The sequence below is a fragment of the Dermochelys coriacea genome, chromosome 3, assembly GCF_009764565.3.
Source record: "Dermochelys coriacea isolate rDerCor1 chromosome 3, rDerCor1.pri.v4, whole genome shotgun sequence".
NCBI lineage: Eukaryota > Metazoa > Chordata > Testudines > Dermochelyidae > Dermochelys > Dermochelys coriacea.
This window is the reverse complement of record NC_050070.1, coordinates 84,786,157-84,806,129: the sequence shown is the minus strand read 5'-3', so window position 1 is coordinate 84,806,129 and position 19,973 is coordinate 84,786,157. Positions and strand designations below refer to the sequence as shown.

The window sequence follows — 19,973 nt, the reverse complement described above, 5'->3', positions numbered from 1 at the left end:
GTAGGCAGACTGTAGGGGTCAGAGTGTTGACCACAGCTGCAAAGCACACACAAACACTTCAGGGAACTGCATACTTGTCTGCTGGCTGTTGGTGTCTGGGTTGTGCGCCACAGTAGCAAAGGATTTAAGGCATGCAGGGTTACAGGGCAGGTGGTGATACAACCACTCACTGGTCTGGATTCCACATTCTTTGGACCTAGATGCATAACCTTGCATTTGGATATGTTTAATACATTTTGTTTGAATGGAATAGCTTAAACAAGCAATCCAGATCACGCTATATAAAACTGTCTTGTTCTCAGCATTCTATACCATTGTGCCAATCTTTGTATCATCTACAAATTTTATCATCTGTGATGTTTTATTTACTTCCAGATCATTGACAAAAATATTGAATAATGTAAAATCAGGGTTTAGCCTTATCAACCTCAATGTGATCAGTCATCTTGAACTTTCAAAAGCTTTCTCTTTCTCTATCCTTCTCCTCACTTCAATGGGAAAGTGTTTAAAATAATATAAAAGTAATTAAAGTGTCTCCTATTATTAAGGGAGCTGTTACTAGATTCCTAGATTTGGCCCTGAAACTTCAAATATTCTCCATCTCTGAATTTGAATTATCTACATTACACAAAGAAATTAGTTGTACTAAAACAGTGGAAGTAGATGCCCTTCCAGAGTCTTCCTTTAACATTATGACCAAAAGTGATGAATTTTACCCAAACCAGTCTATTTCCTTCATTACTTTTTCCTGCTTTCTCATAGATCAAATAAGGAGTTTATCCAATGTAGGCTAGATGTTAAAGAGGAATCTTAGCTTTTATTTGGCCAGGAAGTAAGATAGTTAAGAGAAGTCCACATCTTCTTATTGTTTGTTATTGAATTTTGTAAATGGATACTTTGAGTGTAAATGGTTTATATTAATATGGAAACTGGTGTTTCCTTCTCAAAACAGTAATGTTCATTCCACTTAAGCTACCGCATCTTTTAAAGCATAACTACCATTTTGTTAATCTTGGAAATCTTCAAAACTGTAAAACAAAGTTCAGTTCACATTTTTTGTGAGTAGAAAGAATTTATATTGTCTGTTTTTCTAAACAATTCACTTATATTATTGTATTTATATCATTTTGTTTTACAACTAAATCCAACATTTTGTAACAGCTCACTAAGAAGAACAAAGACAGGTTTCCTGGGGCTCCAGAAAAAGGAGGATGGGTACTAGATAACTATCCTACAACATCAGAGCATTGGTTAGTCTTGTCAGAAAAAGGCCTCTTACCTGACACTGTTGTCTTTCTGAAGAATATAGAAAAAAATGGTTAGTAAATGTTTTATTTTTAAAGCATAAAAATGAAAATCTTTTCCCAATTTTGATGTCTTTGCTTGAGGTATTGTTATAAGAAATGTCAGTTAAAGTGTACTTAGGTCCCACTAGCAATTTTGTAGGACTTTGCCCGTATATCAAAAGGGATCCATTTCTCTCCCTGCCTTTTTTAAATAATTTTGTCTGTGATGCAGGTCTCCTCCCCGTGACTCCACACAAAACATGCAAACATAATTCCAGCCCCAAACCTAAATATTGAAAAACATAACAGCACACTTCCTGTAACTGTGCCTCAGTGGGTCACAACTGAGAATACCAAATTCAGGACAAACTGTCAAAAAATAGGGCAGACACACCCCAAAACTGGTGGTTATGCTACCATGAGATATACCAAACCAGCAACAAAAGTAAACTTCTGTTTCACCACACTGGCTAACAAGAAGTCAGAAAAACTGTTTCCTTAAGTATTCCAGTCCCTGTAGCACCACTAAAAAACACTAGATTTAACCATGAGTTCTTTAAAACCAATTTCATCAGATTAAAAAGTTCTTCTGATCCCAAAGGACCAGCCACACACCCAGGTCAATATATAACTCCGACCTTACCCAAAAATCACACCGTTGCCAAACCTTTAGTATCTAAAATCTAAAGGTTTATTTATAAAAAGAAAGAAAGAAAGGTGAGAGTTAAAATTGGTTAAAGGAATCAAATACATACAATAATTGCTAAGTTCTTGATTCAGGCTTGGAGCAGTGATGGAATAAACTGCTGTCTTAAGTCAAGTGTCTGGTTGCTTCCAAATCATTGGAAGGTCCTCAATCCCTTGGTTAGAATGCTCCCATTAGTATAAGTCCAGAGGTTTGAGCAGTAAAGAGACCAAATAGAGATGTTTACAGAGCCTTTTATAGCTCCTGCCACGTGGAGGGAAATCCATTGTTTCAAACAAAGCCCCCAGCACAGCTAGTGGAAAATTACAGGTAGCAAGATGGTGTTTGGAGTCACATGGGCAAGTCACATGTCCATGCATGATTTTGCTTAGTCACAGCAGGAAAGTCCATTAAGTGTAGATAGCCGTCTTCCATGGTCCATTGTGAGCTAAGTGTTCCTTGATGAACCACTTAATTTGAATAGTCCCTTCAAGATGTGCAGGCTAAATACCTTGTGGATGTTACCCAGGAATAAACATATTTGAAATACAGGTATAGAGCCAATGCTCATAACTTCAAACACAAAAATGATACATGGACATAAATTGCATATTCAGCAAATCATAACCTTTCCGTAGACACCTTACTTGACATAATTTGTACAAGATTTGTTGCAATTATATAGCAGTGGTAGCTACAATGATCTACATGGTCATATTTAATCAGATAACATCATACCTCCTCAGCACATCACCTAAATAACGCTATTAGAAACATTACAAATGGTAGCTTCTGAAAATGCTAACTATTGTTACAAATAGTTTCCACTTAAAACAGTTGCTGCTATTTAACAATTATCCAAACAAGCAACATACTTAAACACAACAATCAACTAAAAATCTACACCATACACAAACCACACACAAACTAACTATCTTCTTAAATGCAGCACCAATTCAGTATTTCCAGAAACTAAATAACATACATTTCTAACCACTCCAGTATAAACAGAGTTAAAAATTGCATGTTTTGTCTGGAGGTGATAGAAGGAATCCTGTGTGTTTGGGTATGAATAAGGTAATGTGGAGAAATCAAAATCAAGGGATGGCTAAGGAACAAATTAAGTAGTTTCTGGCTTTTTATAGGTGTGTTAGTAGAGTATCCCCTTAACTATTTTAAATGTTTTGTTGGGGTAAATTTTTACAAATTCTGTGTCTGCTTTCCACTTATATTTTCTAATAGAAATAATAACCCACTTCTGTATTTTTAGAGCACTTTGAGTTATTGTATCATAGACCACACCCTCAGTTGGTCTAAATCAGCATTTCTCAAATACGGCCAATAGGGGCTGGATGTGGCCAATAGGGGCTTTTCTTGCCACCACAGCCTTCTGGGTGGTGATTGGGAGCATAAAGCAGTAGCCCTCCCCGGGCCACCAGGAGGGGTTGGACTCTGCCTCCCTTTGGAGTCACAAATGCCAGAGGAGTAGACAGCTGGTGTGAGTTCTGCAACTTCCGTGGGGCAGTGGGGCTCGGACTTCTTGCTTTAAACCTGCGGTTGTGGGTGTCAGGCTCCAGCCATGCAGCAGTAGGATCTGGCCATGGGCTCTGTCTCCCAGTCCCTCACACATCACCCCCGGTTCTTGCTGCCTTCCCCATCCACCCCCCACTGTCTCCCTCCCTCCCTACCTACCTCCCCATCCAAGGCTTGATTTGTCTCCTGGCTTGCTAGCTAATAAGTCTGCTGCTGTGAAAAGTAGAAGCAGGTTTACTAGTTAGCAAGTCTAAAAAAAATAAAAACAAAAGAAACAACAACAAAAAAGACAAGAACATGCAAAGTATATTATTTGTGTTTCTATTCTGTTTAGGTCCAGAAAAGAATAGAGACAACTGTGTTGTTTTTATTATTGAGTTTACAAAAAAACCCAACACTTGTATAAATAAGTTACTATGATTTGGACATGCACATGTACATATGTATTCATTTTTCCTAAAGTTTATTAAGCGTTTTAGGAAAAATTGTTATAGTAGCCACCAGCAAGAGTAGGTGGCCACACTCTGAGGGCACCAACAATTTTGTTATGAGAACCCCTGAAATCAGCATAGCTCTATTTAATTAAATGGAGATATACCTGCCAACGATGTGTCCCTGTAACTGTTTGCCAAACCAAATGAATGATATGCAGCTGCTCATGTGAATAAAGTTACTCATATGGATAAGAGCTTTGCAGAACTGAGGATGTAAGTCTTTATTTCTACATACCCTGAACCAGTAATATGGATTCATGGATTTTATATTTTTTTCATGATTTTTTAAACATTTTTTGTCATTCTTAAACTATGGGCACACATACAAGCTAGAAAAACAATTTCAGTTTAAAATATGACATACACAAATGTAAAATTTCAATACTTATCCCCCACCATAGCCTTGCCATATCCCACACTCAAGTTATTAGGCTGTTGGCACTGAAAACAAAGCTTTAAAATTTTCAAAAGTGGTATATCTGTCATTTACATTGGCACACACTTCTTTTCTAAAATTTAAAATGTGTCTCTAAGCTGTCAACCATTTATAAAAGGGATTTCATACCTTACAAGCATACTCCTTCTAATGAGATGGTAGTTTTATATTGCTGCCAAAAGTATATTACTCTTGTGTAATTGTATTGCAGGAATATTTTTACTACGCAGACTGTACCTAACAAACAAAGATGAAATTAATTCTAAGATTTTGGAAAGACTTACAGATGAAGCATTAAAAAAGCAAAAAGAGGAGGAAGAAACAAGGTAAAATGTAACATGTGAATGCATAAAATATAAAAAGAATTCATTTGATATAAGATAATATATTCTATAAGAACATACACTGCTTTTATGGTCACAAAAATTTCCACATCTATTTTACATTAAGGAGATCCATTAACACTGTGCACTAAAAAAAAAGTTAAGAATAGTTCTGGTAGGTCCAAAGTCCTGCAATATATTGTTACCTTAGTGTTAATCTCTGATGAATACTAAACTCAGATAACCACATTTGGTGTGGGGAGATCTTCTAGCTAATATGTTTTCTTTGGACCCTGTTGTTTGTTTGTTTGTCAAAATGATAACATCCAGGAAAGGTCACAAATTATCATTGATTTTTATTTAGTAATGAATCACTTTGAAGAAGCAGGCTTGCCAAACTGGATCTTATTATTGAAAAGTATTTTTCTGCATTTTCACTTGCATTTAATGATTGAAACTTGTTTCAACCATATTTTATACACATAAAGATATAGAAACTTCTGATTTCAGGAGAGAACTGCATGAGGTGCTGAAATTAAAAGAAGAAAATCAGCAACCTATAGAGCCTGCTGAAGACAAATATGAAAGCAAGTATCATCTGATATAAATTTAATAACACCTCTTTGGAATTCTTTCATTGTTTAAATTATTTTATTAATTGGGATTCAAACTTTAGCCCTCATTTTTAGCCACTCAGAATCTGGGGAAAGGAGTACTTCACATTATTCTCTACTGAACACCTTGACCAATTCAGGTATCAGTATTTTTGTGGAGATCTGAGAGGATTACTCCCATTTCTCTCTTCCTGGTCCTCAAAAGCCCTACATTGTGATGGCCTGCTTCCAAACAGGAACAGCTGGAGATAACTCAGAGCTCATCAGCACATCTGTGTTCATTAGCCAGTGGTAACATTCTCTTCCCCCAGAGCTTTGTGGCAGAATTTTCACGCCAGCTTGTGATATGTCTGATTCAGTGTAGTACTATATTCTTCCTTCCCTGAATTTTGCAGTTGATTGAAAACATAAATATATATTGTAGTGTATATTAAACATAAAAAATTGTAGATTAATAAAATCAGAAAATTCAAAATTCTTCAAGTATTTGTCCACATGGATCCCACTGTAGGTATTTTTGCCTTGTGCATGCGAGCCTGGAATCTTTTAGCTAGCTGTGTCTTTTGGGGCTGCCCATGAGCCCTATGTGTCTTCATGCCCCCTGTTATGGGGTGTCCACCTCACACAAGGCATAACAGGTTAAATTAGGGTAATTTACCTCATAGGCTGCACCTGGGGGAAGGCCTGCATATGAAAGTCAGATTGATGATGGAGCCCAGCTGAGAAGGAACAAGCGGGGCTGACATAAAGCCAGGAAGTTGGCAATAGAAGGTGGATGCAGTTTGCAGTTACTCCCTGGGAGAAGAGAGGTGTTTTGGGGACTATGGAGTTAAGTGGTCTGTAGTTACGCACTGGGAGGAGTGAGTTTGGTCTGGTAAACGCAGAGAGAAAGGAGCTAGAAGATACAGGAAGGAGTCCAGGGAAGTAGGAGCAAGGTCTTGGAGCCACAGTTGCTAGTCATAGGTCCCTGGACTGGAACCCAGAGTAGAGGGTGGGCCTGGGTTCTCCTATCAGCCACCTGGGAAGTGGTATACCCTGAGCAGTGGAGCAGAAGACTGCCTGGGACAGTTGTCCAATAGGACTCTGCTACTCTGGAAGGGGAGGACTGTACTGACCTGGCCAGATGGCCAAGCCATGAAGAAAAAGTGGAGAGAGGGAGGTAACAGGGTGTGCGAATGAATGGCAGAAGAGGGAATTAGACCTGGAAGGAGCTAAGCCCCAGAGCAGCCAGAAGGAGGCACCCTTGCAGTGAGTGTACCCCTTTAAACCTCTACAGCAAGGGTATAAAGGGTGGAGCAGCCCCAACCACCACTTTGTTTCTTTTAGTGCCCATGACAGAGCTACACAGTGTCCATCTGCTTTCCTATTGTATCTTAGGTCAGGTTAGGACAGGGGGTTTATTTGTTTGTTTTGTTTAATTTGTTAACATTTTATTTGGTGACTAGTGGGGAAAAATAAACAATCTTTTCTTTGATTCTCCCCTTGGTACTGGACTGCACATCATGGGCTGAGTCATGATCTCTGGGTTTTAAGATCTGCCTTATTTGCAAAATCAGCTATGCCCATGTATGATGGACATTCTAGATGTCTCTTTTGTTTAGGGAAGTCCCATACTGTAGAAAAACATTCAAATTTCAAATCTTTCTCTAAGAGAGCTCTCAATGCCCACTTAAAGGTATTTCTTATGGAAAATCAATTAAGAGTGTTTCTGACTCTGGAGTTCCTTCATGGAAACAGTCTGCTGTATTGGAGCTAGTATCTACCCGTGCTTTGGCTACCAGAGATGTTACGTTGGGAGCTGGTAGATCTTCTGGCTCTAAGAAACTTCATGCTCCTTAAAATCATGCTTAGCCTTCCCTTTTATCATCCTCAGGTCAGTCAGTGGTTCTTGCTGCTCAAGGCAGGCAAAAGAGTGCTTGATTCCAAACACTATCTCACCTGTTAAAAAGAAACCTTAGTCTTATCATTCTAATGTTTCCAAGCTGACTCCTTCTAAGGCAGATCAGCACTATATCTCTTTAGGAATTATGTAAACTTGCTATTCTTCTTTGGTACCAAGGTGACAATCCTCATTGACCTACACTGCTACTTCAGAACTGGGGATAATGGTACTATCTGTTACTGATTTGTTAGTACCATGTTCTATTGTGAAGGTCCCTTCATCTGAGATTTCTACATTGAATTGAGTTTGGTACCAGCTGCACTGGTACCCACTCCTCTTGCAACTCAGACTCTTTTTACAACTTCTATGGACATAGTCATTACCCCGGAACCAGCGCCTGCTCTCCTAGATACTTCTCTGATTTCTGTGGGCTCTAAGTCTGTTCTGATACCAGAAATAAGGGTACTGATTATGAATATCTTCCTGCAACCATCTTCTATGATACTGGCATTTGTGTCTCAGATATTGGAGTCTGGACTTCCTCATTCTGTGGTAACACCTCAGAAATCTGTACCACGAATGGAGAAGTTCTGCTCATTTGCATCTTCCTCATCTTATGGCAATAGAAGTCCTTCCAGATTTTCTCTTCATTCTTTGTTTGGTTCCTGAAAGGGATTTACAAAGGAGCCCCTGTTGTTGTAGAACTTGTGCTTTGGACTGGTCTTAAGTATCTTGATTTCTACTTTTATGGCATCATATGTCAGGGATTAAGACTTGGGTGATCAACTCCAGTGGTTAAAGACACAGATGGTTGTCCTGGAGGAGATTAAGCCAGAGTTGGTAGCTGGGGACTGGAGCCAAGGGTCAAGGCTGAGTTGATAGCCAAGGAGATTATTTTGTATGACCCATATCATTTCAAATCTCCTCTCCCATCCAAAAACCTCAATAAAGGTATGCTTTGTTTGCTGGGGCACATGGCAACATGGACATAATATGACCCTGTATTCGAGGTTAAACCTCTGGCCTCTCCCAAGATTGGTTGAGGTCAGTTTCAGCCAAGTCCTGTTTCAGGCACAACTTGGACTTACTTATAGAAGATCCTCAGTATGCGCTGTCATCTCTCTTTTGGTGGACAAACCCTCTGAATGTTTGCCAGTATATTTGCTTTCATCCTCCACCCACTTCGGAGCCTCTGGTGTTGAATACATCTGCCCCACACTAGCCCATAATGGGTTAATAAAACCCTAAGGAGACTGTGCAACAGGCAGCCAGTTGGGGAGGACCCATGGGAGACTGTGCAGAAGACAGCCAATTGGCGAGGGCTATAAGGAGCAGCTGGGCAAAGCTGCAGGCAGAGCAGATCAGTCACTCCCTGGAGTTCGAGGAGGACTGGCTGCCTTGCAGGCAGAGGGCAGCTAGCAATTTGGACAGAGCAGTGCTGGGCAGGATCAGGGGAGCGAGAGCGAGCTCCAGGCTGACTGGGTATGCTGAGGCCCTGAGACAAGGGCAGAGAAGGTGCTGGAGCTGCGGGGACGTGGCCCAGGGAAGTAGACTGTGGGGCTGGAGGGGATGCAGCATGTGGCTGCCATCTGCAGGGTCCCTGGGCTGGGACCCGGAGTAGTGGGTGGGCCCGGGTCCCACCCCCCCACACCGTTCCCATTGGCCACCAAGGAAGTGCCTGGACAGTGGACTATGATCCCCCCAGAAGGGTAGAGAACAGACTGTGACACAGCCGGAGAGCTGTGTTCTGAAGAGAACGCTGTGGTCATTGGGACAACTCGCATCCTGGAGTAGAAGTGACGGTGGTGAGACATCACCAGATGAGGGCGCACGGGTGAACTAAGCTAATTCCCAGGACAGCCAGCAGGAGATGCCACAATGGTAAGTCATGCCCCATCACAGCATCCAAGCTCTGATGAGGCGTACACTTGAGTTTTCTTCATATTCAGGGTAAGTGTTCCAAGGCAGAGTCTTGGTTACACATAAATGTACCAAATCTCAAGTCTAACCTGCAAGGCATTTCTGCCTCTCCTTCAGGGGCCCGCTACCTAAAACGTAATGGACAATACAACACCTATACACTATATAAACAGTCAAGGGGGAGTGAGATCATCCCCTTCTGTCAGGAATCAAATATACCTATGGGACTGGTGCATCCAACATTGGGTTGGGCTAATAGCTTTCCAGCTCCTGGGTACCCAGAATTATTTGGCAGATCAGCTGAGCAGAAAGAGCTCCACTACTCATGAGTGAGAGTTAAGATTCTGTTCTATACTATGTATTCCTAAAATGGGGAGTTCCCTCAACAGACCTGCTTGCTACAATACAGATACGTATTTCCTGCACCCCCAAGAAGCAGTGCAAAGACTTGGGGGAGTCAGAGGTAATGGAAGAGCTGAGGGAGAGGGAAGTAATTGATGGGAAGGAGCCTGGATGCGAAGTGGGAAAGTTGTTGGGTGTGGGTGGGAAAAGTATGGAACAGTTTTTTTTGGGCGGGGAGGGATTGTTAGGGATCCCCCCCGTGCAGACCCTGGCTGACCCCTGCCTCTCTCATTTAATCATGTACATCTGGTCCTGGCCCCGTGTGTCCTTGCACCCCAATTCAACACCCCTTTCCCAATATCTCTGCACCCCCTCCCCATCTCCATGTGACCCTGTGCTCCCATTCAGCCACCCCCTCCCCCATGTCCCTGCACCACCTTCTCCTACCCCATGTGTCCCTGCCCCCTCTCAGCCACCCCTCCCCTGTCCCCAGTGTCCCTGCACCCCTGCTCCCCCAGCCCCATGTGTCCCTGCACCTCCACTCCTATTCAGCCCCTGTCTCAGTCTGTCCCCCCGCTAGCCCTTCTGAACCCCAGTCTGTGTCATCTTGCCCCCAGCAGTCCCATGTGCCCCACACTGTCCGTTCCCCTATATCCCATGCCTCCTGACCTGGCCCCATGGGCAGGGCCCTATGAGGAATGCAGCCTCTTCTCTTTCCTATCTGCATCTGGGGCTGCTCCCATTGGGAGCAGCTGCTCTCTGTTCTGGCACAATAGTGACCCTGGTGGATGAAAGGTGTAACTGCAGCACTTTCCAGCAAAATGTATTTTCTAATGAGAAAAAAAAAATTCTGTGCAGGACATGACTTCTGCATGTACACGGTGGCACAGAATTCCCCCAGGAGTAACTGATACAGAGTCCTTACCTAGTAAATGATAGTCCTTACTTGGATTTTTCATATTGGTGAAGGAATTGAGTATCTATTGGAGCTGTGTATGTGCCCTTGCTATAGGGGGCATGAAAGCATATAGGGCACATGCATAGCTCCAACAGATACTTCTGGGTATAATATTCTGGGCTCATGCATGCACACACCTACATTACTATCCATGCAGATAAAAGCATCTTTAAGAACTCCAGTTACTGTAAGGCAAGTAACCTCTCTTTATGGTTCCCTCAATAAAAGTAACTCAGTCCATATGTATTGTATGGTAGTCTTTTATATTCTGATCACTTTCATGCCTTAATATATGTGTAGTGTGGCTGAGTTACATATTTTTAGTTTCCAGACTTTTGTGCAATTTAAAATCTAAATGATAACAATGTTAATGTAGATATTTTTATTTTTAAATTTTAATTTTTAAAATAAAAAAGAGAACTTTTATTGATGGTGGTAATCTCAAATGAAAGAATCACATTAAGTTAAAGTAGGCAGTCCATCTGTGCTACTGTGTTCAGAAGAATACTGAAATCTAAAACAAATTAACTTGTTTAATTAAATAAAAGCACTATTTTAATTACATTTAAACTGTTCATGGCATTCCTTCTCAAGCAGCATCTGCTGAGTCAAATAGTGTAAATGTTTTTTTTAAATAAAACAAGATAGTTTTAGTCACCAATATTTGAAGTTATGCATTCAAAAATAAGTTTTAAGAAAACCTCATGCTTCATAGCATGAATTGATGGTCCTGGGGGGTCAGAAAAGGAATCTACGATCACATGTAACACAGTACAACTGACGAGAGGCATTATGGGTAGGGCTCCATGTATTCTACAACTCCATTGCCACTAGTTTACCACAACAGAGTGCCACGTTATTGATTTCTAGCTTGCAGCACAGTACATGGGGCCTTCATTCTGGGTGGAGCTGAGTGAAAAGTGGAAAAAAAATGTCTGTGAATCCAAAAAGTAAATTTAAAGTAAACTATATTTGTTTAAATCCTTTCATGCTTGCAAACCAAAGCACTCCAGGCTGGTTAGGCAACAGTTAATAGGTAAAGCTCAAAACCAGTTAGGAAACTCAGCCTGGAGCAGTTATAAGGAAGATTAAGATTATCTTGATTTTAGTGCGGCTTTTGACATAGTCACGTGTCATTCTCATAAGCAAACTAAGGCAACATGGTCTAGATTAAATTACTAAATGGTGGGTGCATAATTGGTCCAAAGACTATACTCTAAAAGTAGTTATCAATGGTTTGCTGTCAAACTAGGAGGGCATATCTAGTAGGGTCCCGCAAGGGTCTGTCCTAGGCCCGGCACTGTTCAACATTTTCATTAATAACTTAGATAATAGAGTACAGAGTATGCTTGTAAAATTTGCAGCTGACACCAAGCTGAAAGAAGTTGCAAGCACCTGGGAGTACAGGATGAGAATTCAAAACAAACTTGAAAAACTGGAGAATTGCTTGAAATCTACAAGTTGAAATTCATTAAAGACAAATGCAAAGTACTACATTTTAGGAAGGAAAAATCAAATGCACAACTACAAAATGGGGCATAATCGGCTAGACAGTAGTGCTGCTGAAAACGATCTGGGGTTTATAGTGTATCACAAATGGAGTATGACCCAACAATGTGATGTAACAGCAAAAAAAGGTGAATATTTTTCCAGGATGTATTAATAGGAATGTCGTGTATAAGATAGGGGATGTAATTGCTTCTACTTGGTACTGGTGAAGCCTCAGCTGGAGTATTGTGTCAATTGGGTCAAGTTTGGGGTGCCGTACTTTAGGTAACATGTGGATACATTGGAGAGAGTTCAGAGGAAAGCAACAGAAATGATGAAAGGTTTAGAAAACCTGACCTATGAGGAAAGGTTAAAAAACTGGACATGTTTAGTCTCAAGAAGAGAAGATGGGTGATATGATATGTCTTCAGATATGTTAAGGGCTGTTATACAGAGATTGCTGATCAATTGTTCTCCATGTCCACTGAAGGTAGGACAAGAAGTTAACAGTCTTAATCTACAGCAAGGGAGATCTAGGTTAGATATTAGGAAAAAGCTTCTAACTATAACGTTAGTTAAGTACTGAAATAGGCTTCCAAGGGAGATTGTAAAATCCCCATCGTTGGAGGTTTTTAAGAACAGGTTAGACAGACAGCTGTCAGGGATGGTCTTTATAAAGATTTTATAAAACAGGTGGTTTTTCTCCAACAATGAAGCATTTCTAAAATGTTAAATATAAAGGACTTCTAGTCTCTGTAATATCTGCATCACAAACAAAAAGTAAGTCTTGGTTGTGATCATCCGACTTGCATTTAAATCATCGAGAACATCAAAACAACTATGCATGAAAGAAATAATAATGTCAATACACTTCTGCTGTAAACATATAAGCCCTTATTTAGAGAAAATTGTGTTTTCCCATTGCTACATTTGATTTCCATAATCAAATACTGAATCATCAAAACACTTCAGTCATGCTGCTCTCAGCCTGACATGTTTTATTTCACTTTTATGTGTCTCAGGCACATTGACTACAACCCTATTCCCATGTGACATGTTTTTATAGGAAAAAATTAATTGTATGTGCACAGCTCATTTTTTATAAAAGCCATAGAGTAAAAATGCAAACTTAAATGTTGTCAAGAAAAGAGTCTAGCACTCTGTGATGCTCTTTTTGTGTCTCTTGTGAATGAATGTGTACTTCAGTCATTACAATTTCTATAAACTCAGCAGGCCACATTAACTCCTGGCTTATGCCCATTGTAGTCAACAGTTACACCAGTGTCAATTGACCTAATTTGTTCAAATACATCATATTGTCCATATTATGTTTAAAAGAAAAGGTAGACAAGTTAATAATATACACGACACTTACTTATGTCTGTATTTCTTGTACTGAGTCTATAGGTATGTCTACATAGCAGCTGGGAAGTGTCATTCCCAGCACATGTGGACAATCACACTGTAGCTCTGCTCAAGTTAGCACCTAAAAATAGCAGTGTGGCTGCAGTGGCCACCTGAATTCAGTGCTGCCCAGCCCCCGGGGTACCTACTCCAGCAGCTAGCCGGAACTGCTGCCCATTCTGTGATGGCCACATTTATTTTTAGGCACTAGCTCACTATTTTTAGGTGCTATTTTTAGGTGCTAGTGCTTGTTTGTCTATCTGTGCTAAGAATTACACCTTCTAGATGCAGGGTACCTCTACAGTACATTGGAGCTGGAAGGTATAAATGGAACTAGGGTGCTAAAAATAGATATGCAGGCACAGAAGCACAGGGGCTAGCTGCCCTGAATAGATACTTATGAGATCATACTGAGTTGGCTAGCCCCTTATGCTGCTTGCACCACTGTGGCTACACTTCTGTTTTTAGCATGCTAGTATGGATATGGCACCTGGAGTTGGAGTTTACAAATTCCAGCTCTTCTGTAGACATACCCTATAAGTACTTGGGGAAATAGACATAGAGTAAAATTTTCAAAAGTACCTCAGTGACATAGAAGCATCAGTCCTATTGAAAGTCAAATGCATAAAGTATCTAGTAAGTATATACAAATCTGGTTTGTCAAATAACTCCTGCCTATAATGTCTGGTTGCAGCTGGTATCTTTGCATCCTGTTTCAATATCCCTGCACAGAGTTAATCTGGGACAAAGTTAACATCAATTTTAAAGTATCAGAGGGGTAGCTGTGTTAGTCTGGATCTGTAAAAGCGGCAAAGAGTTCTGTGGCACCTTTATAGGCTAACAGACGTATTGAAGCATAAGCTTTCGTGGGTGAATATGATGCATCTGATAAAGTGAGTATTCATCCACGAAAGTTTATGGTTCAATACGTCTGTAACTCTATAAGGTGCCACAGGACTCTATGCTGCTTTTATCAATTTTAAAATAGTTTTAAGTATAATAATAATCTTTCAGAAGCTTTGCCTGAACATGCATATTTATATCAGGCAGCATCTATATAAACTATCAATCTCTGTTATTAAAACAAGCTTTCGGGCATGGGAAGGATGCTATCTGAATTCATAAAGTTCAATGGACTCATTCCATCTTGAGTTTTGAATTTAAGAGATGTTGTTTTCTGTAACATCTCAAATCATATGCAATTTAGAATCCTTTTCAATGTTTCACTTAGTATCAGTATTTTGTATATACTGTACAATATTTGATCCTCCCTGCTGCTTCATTCATTGAGTGTTTTCTTAGTTCCATATTTATCTTGTGTTTGCTTACTAGCTTAATAACCTAACCTGGAGCTTTCTTCCTCAAGCTGGAGACTGTTCAACCCCTGCTCACAGAAGAGAAAAAGCAGACTCTCTTCCACCTGCAGGCAGGTGATAGTAAATTGCTTGTTTTGGACGCTTCAGAGCAGTCTAGAAAAGGGTGTGAGCTGCAGAGAACAGCTTTGCCCATTGTCTTAGCAGTGTTTTCTGCTCCTCAATGCACCTTTCAGCCCTTCCTCCTATGCCAGGAATATGAGTTACATACATGTATTACCTTACAAATATCTGTACCCACAGTATTTGGGCAATGGGCAGAAGCTCTACCACCAGACTTGGGAATGTGAAGGGTTATGAACAACATCCTCAGTTATGTGCCCTACAATAAGTCTCAGTGGTTGAGTTAAAATTCTTTGAGTCTCCTCTCATTCTGTGAATGAAATGTTGAGGCAGGTTATATGGACACCTAGCTACCTGTACCTTCGTGAAGCATAACATCACTTCACTTCAGGGCTATCAGCATCTCTAATAGAACTTGGCACATGCCAAGTGCCTCTGAGGAAGCTGATGCCTTCTGGACTCACTTTTTTTAGTCCGTTTTATGTTTTGTCTGTTTATCTTGCTTATACAGCACCAAAATCAGTAATCTATAGGTGAAGCCTGTCTCTTGAGTTTGTCATTTGACGCCAAGACATCCGGAACTTCCCTGACTTTATTTTCGGTCTCAGTACTTCCTCAAAACGGCACTTCTGATGCATGGAGCTTTGGAGACTTTTCTGGTGCTTAGAAGTCAATGGACAGTTTGGTGCACCCTTCATGCTCTATAGCTTGACAGCTTAATCAGACTTCTCCATGAAGGGATCAGGACCTCTTTAGTGCATGGAGAGCTAGGCACATTCTTGGTGCAAAACAAGACTCTCTCTTGCTGCATAGAGAGCTCGATCTCCCAGTATACAGTATTAAGAATTTTAGAAGACATCTTCTTACCTTACTGCATATTATAGTATGACTGGCACATAGAACTTCAGTGCTTCTATGAGTGGCTCTTCAATACTTCCTTGGCGCTTTGACTGGACTGTCAATTCATAGAGAGAGTGCCTTCTAGGCTTATGGAACAGCCCACTGGTACCTTGCAGCAGATCACTTGTGCCCTCTTAATACATGGAATGTTTGTTACACATCTTCTGATCTTCTAAAGTCAGTCCTCTTGAGAGAGCGTGGCACATGGCCAATCCATGTGTCCCAATTATTATAGCACAAGGGCTCCATACAGTTTGATCAAATCAACATGATATAGGTGTCTCTTTTCTCTATTCAAACAAATGAGTCTTACTGTTACTCTTTGTACAAACACTGAATCCTAGTACTGCATTGTCAGAAGTTTTCACTGATACTCTAGGCTGTGTGGTCCCCTAAACACTCAAAGATCATGTGAACTTAACATACATGAGGTCTAAACACTGAGTATGGGCACCTTCTGAAGCCTTCCGAGTTCTGCATAAGAGGGTTTGTGTCATAGCTCAGCATGCTTCCTATTAAAACAAAGACTTTTTTTTTTCAGGTGCTCTCTTTTCAGATAATTGGGTTCCTAAACTAGTTTATTTTTAAATCTTCAGACCCTCAATGAGTTCCTTTAACATCTTTGAATAAATTTGATTTAGAAATATTACAAATGTTTTAAATTCTGTACTGCACATATTCATTTGAGTGTGCATACATTTAGTACTCCACCCTTTGAAGTAAATGCATCTACATTAATTTAAAGTATTAAAATGCAAAAATGTCAATTGCATGTTGCATGCATTCATTCAGGTTTTTTAGCCAATATACATATGATAATACTCAAATAACTGCACAGGATAAGGAACTACTTTGAAAGAGATTAATCTGGCGTTTGTATAACTTCTTACATTTTAAAACTCTTAATACAACATTGAACAGACTGGCATATTTGGCTTCCAAACTCTGAAAGAGGCCTTCTCATTTTTCAGGGGTCTCAGACCTCAATCCTGCAAATACTTACACATTTTGAATTTCATTACCACAGTTAGTCCCATTGATTTCAGTAGAACTATTTGTGGTAGTAAAGTTGAAAATGTGGGCAAGTGTTTGCAGGATCGGGGCTCTGATGCTGATAGACTAGGTGCTAGCTCATGCCAAGACCCCAGACCCCACTGAACACTGAACAAATGCATAGCTGGAAACGGTCTGACCTACTTGTATGTTAGTATTGTTAAGACAGATATTAGAGTTGTAAGAACATGACTGGTGTTTAGACCTTATGAATGGCTTGTAGGATGCTGCATATATGAGTATCACTCACTGTACCCCAAGTTATAAAACAATAGCAAATGTTTTCACTGTAAACCTCTGTAACTTATGTAACTCATCAAACAGAAGTTGTTAGGTTCTTCCCAACAAGAAAGTCTTTGAAACCAAATAAGCCATTGTGAAACATAAAAAAACATTAATTGCATTTCTCTCCCCATCCATGAAGAGGACACCTGCACATGAAGTCATCCCATTGCCTTGCACTCTGGGGAGAAGGGAATAAAAATCAATGACAAGGAGAAACTTTTTTTTTTCCTGCTTGGACTCTAAAGGGGCAAGAATCGCTAAGCAAAAGACCTCCAGTTGTTTTGCATGGGTTAGCCCTAAGAAACATATGGAGTTTGCTTATTATAGAAGTTTATATTGTCTTTTGGAATCTAAGACTGTAGCTCATTTGTGTGTGTGTGTGTTACCTGCTTTAACTTTGTAAATAACTCTCAATACTTTTTCTCTAGTTAAGAAATCTTTAGTTAGTTTATTATAGGATTGGCTACAGGCATTGTCTGTGGTCTGAGATCTGGGTTGTAATTGACCTGAGGTAAATGACTGGTGCTTGGGACTGGGAGCAACCTGGATATTGTTGTGATTTTTGGTATAAGGGACTATCTGTCACAGAGGCAGGCTTGCCTGGGGTGGTGAATAGGACAGTGTGCCCAAGGAGATCATCTGTGACTCCATGGAAAAGCTGTTACAGTGCTTGTGTAGCTAACACTTGTTGTTCAGTTGGTGAAATCTAATTATAGAACATACAACCAGTTTGATGTTTTTTGCCCTGCTTCTTGACAGTCTGCCCTGAGGTTGGCACTCCCAGTTGTGAGCCACTCCAGACTGCATGACAAGGGTCTTAGTGAATGTTCCCCCAACTTGCAAGTGTGACTTTTTTGCACAGTTTTCCTCTGTGAGTTACTTAAGGGGGCCTTATTTATTTATTATATAGCTCCAAACTACGTTTTGCTTTAATATATTCCTAAGCCTATCTGAAACAAATTGAAAAAATATTTTCTCATATAGTTTGACATACCGAAAAGGATGTTATTGTCTGCTACTCATGTAAATATAATGTAAAATGTATCTTTAGCTGCTTCTTCTTATTATTATTATTATTCATTTATTATACTAAATACCTGTTTGTCAAGAAATTCTTAGTTTATTATGGGTGAGTTGATGATGAATCCAAATATGCAAACCTTTAAAATTGTGGTTAACTAGCTCCCAGTTTATAAACTGACAACAAGTTTATAATCCTATGATTTCATTGTTTCTTTTCCCAGCAGCCTCACCTACCTTTCCTAATAGTTTTTTTTCTGCGTTTTTTGTTTTGGGGGTAACACCCATACCCAAGAAAGATATCCCATAAGAGAATTACCTCAATTTGAGGGAGCCGGAAGGCTTGTTTCTAGGACATAAAGGACAGGAGAAACTGTCAGAAATGGCATTCAGGTATGGTGCTGTGTTTGGTTTGGGGACTGCATGCTTCTGAGCACCGTGTTTTGGTAGAATTCCATAAATGCATTGTTGTTCCTCTCTACTGACTCTTTAGTTTGTTGTTTTGATATTGTATTGTTTTGTAAAAAGAAAAGGAGTACTTGTGGCACCTTAGAGACTCACGAAAGCTTATGCTCTAATAAATTTGTTAGTCTCTGAGGTGCCACAAGTACTCCTTTTCTTTTTGCAAATACAGACTAACACGGCTGCTACTCTGAAACCTGTATTGTTTTGTGTATTTGATATTGTTTTGATTTTGTGACTTTTAAAAGTGAATACATTACATCACATACATAATCAGTTATAAACATTTTTCACTATGTATATATGAATGGATACTAATGATCTGAAAATCAAAAAAGATCCATAGATAGTGTTTGCTGCCAATGCTGCTCTGAACTTATATCAGTTGCGTGGTCTGTAACTAAACAGGAAATTGCTCTGGAAGAAGCTTGCATAAGAGATTCTTGGAGCTTTCAGGTTCTAGATGACTCAGAAATACCATGAGACTAACCTTTATCAGTGAAATAGGATTGTGCATAGGAATGTGAAAATAGAAGAAAGAAACAAGCTCTACGTTTTTAAGTGAAGACTTGGGATGGTCCTTTATGTATCAAATTTACTAATCAAAGTATTTTCTTTTAGATGAAATAAAAATAAATATTGCAAACTGGCAGAGTAGGCCATCTGATTTAGTAACAAAAGTAAAGCCTCTCATCGTGTACTCTTTTTAAAGGTTTTATTCATATTTAGTGTATATAGGTTATAAAAAAAAACGTTTTTATATAAACATACATAGAATCAAATACACTCCCCCTTACCTCAAAACCTCCACCCTGTTCCCAGCTAGCTAGCATCTAAGGCAGGGGTGGGCCTACTTTTTGGCCCGAGGGCCACATTTAGGGGGGGAAATTGTATGCAGGGCCATGAATGTAGGGTTGGGGCAGGGGTTTGGGGTGAGGGAGGGAGCGAGGGGTGTGGGAGGCTGATGCAGTATGCAGGAGGGGCTCAAGGCAAGGGGTTGGGGTGTAGAAAAAAATAATTTATTTCCTACCTGTACCATATTTCGTGTTTGCCTTCACCTCCATAGTCCAACCCATACCCAGTTCACCAGGTTTCAAGTGCTGCTTTTCCTGCCAGGAAGCAAACCTAGTATCGGATGGTCATTCTTAGTATGTCTGATGCTTAGGTGAGAGACATATCCCACAAAAGTGTTCTCAATGCATCAACTTAAAGGCTCACAGCAGGAAGGACAGAGATCTGTGTCTAAAACTTATCCTTATGGAAAAATTTCTGTACCCAGCACCTGATCCCAGCCAGCAGATCCCCCTGGACAGTATTCTCCAGAGGCTTCACCTCTTCCCAAAGGAAGGCTCATTCTTCCAAAAAAGTAATGAGGAAAAGAACAGCATCTTCTTCGAAAGAGCCACTGAAAAAGAAGCAGTCTGCGGTTCATTCGATATCCTCAATATCACA

General features: G+C 40.1%; 1 protein-coding gene across 2 annotated transcripts in view; it reads left to right on the top strand.

The window, feature by feature from the left end:
- AK9 (adenylate kinase 9) overlaps positions 1-19,973 on the top strand; it is a 217,787-nt gene that overhangs the window by 76,011 nt on the left and 121,803 nt on the right. For both annotated transcript variants that reach the window (XM_038394087.2, XM_043510793.1), the window contains exons 18-20: positions 1,162-1,318; positions 4,646-4,760; positions 5,268-5,344. In XM_038394087.2, the coding sequence (XP_038250015.1) occupies positions 1,162-1,318; positions 4,646-4,760; positions 5,268-5,344 (349 nt within the window). The remainder of the gene's footprint in view (positions 1-1,161; positions 1,319-4,645; positions 4,761-5,267; positions 5,345-19,973) is intronic.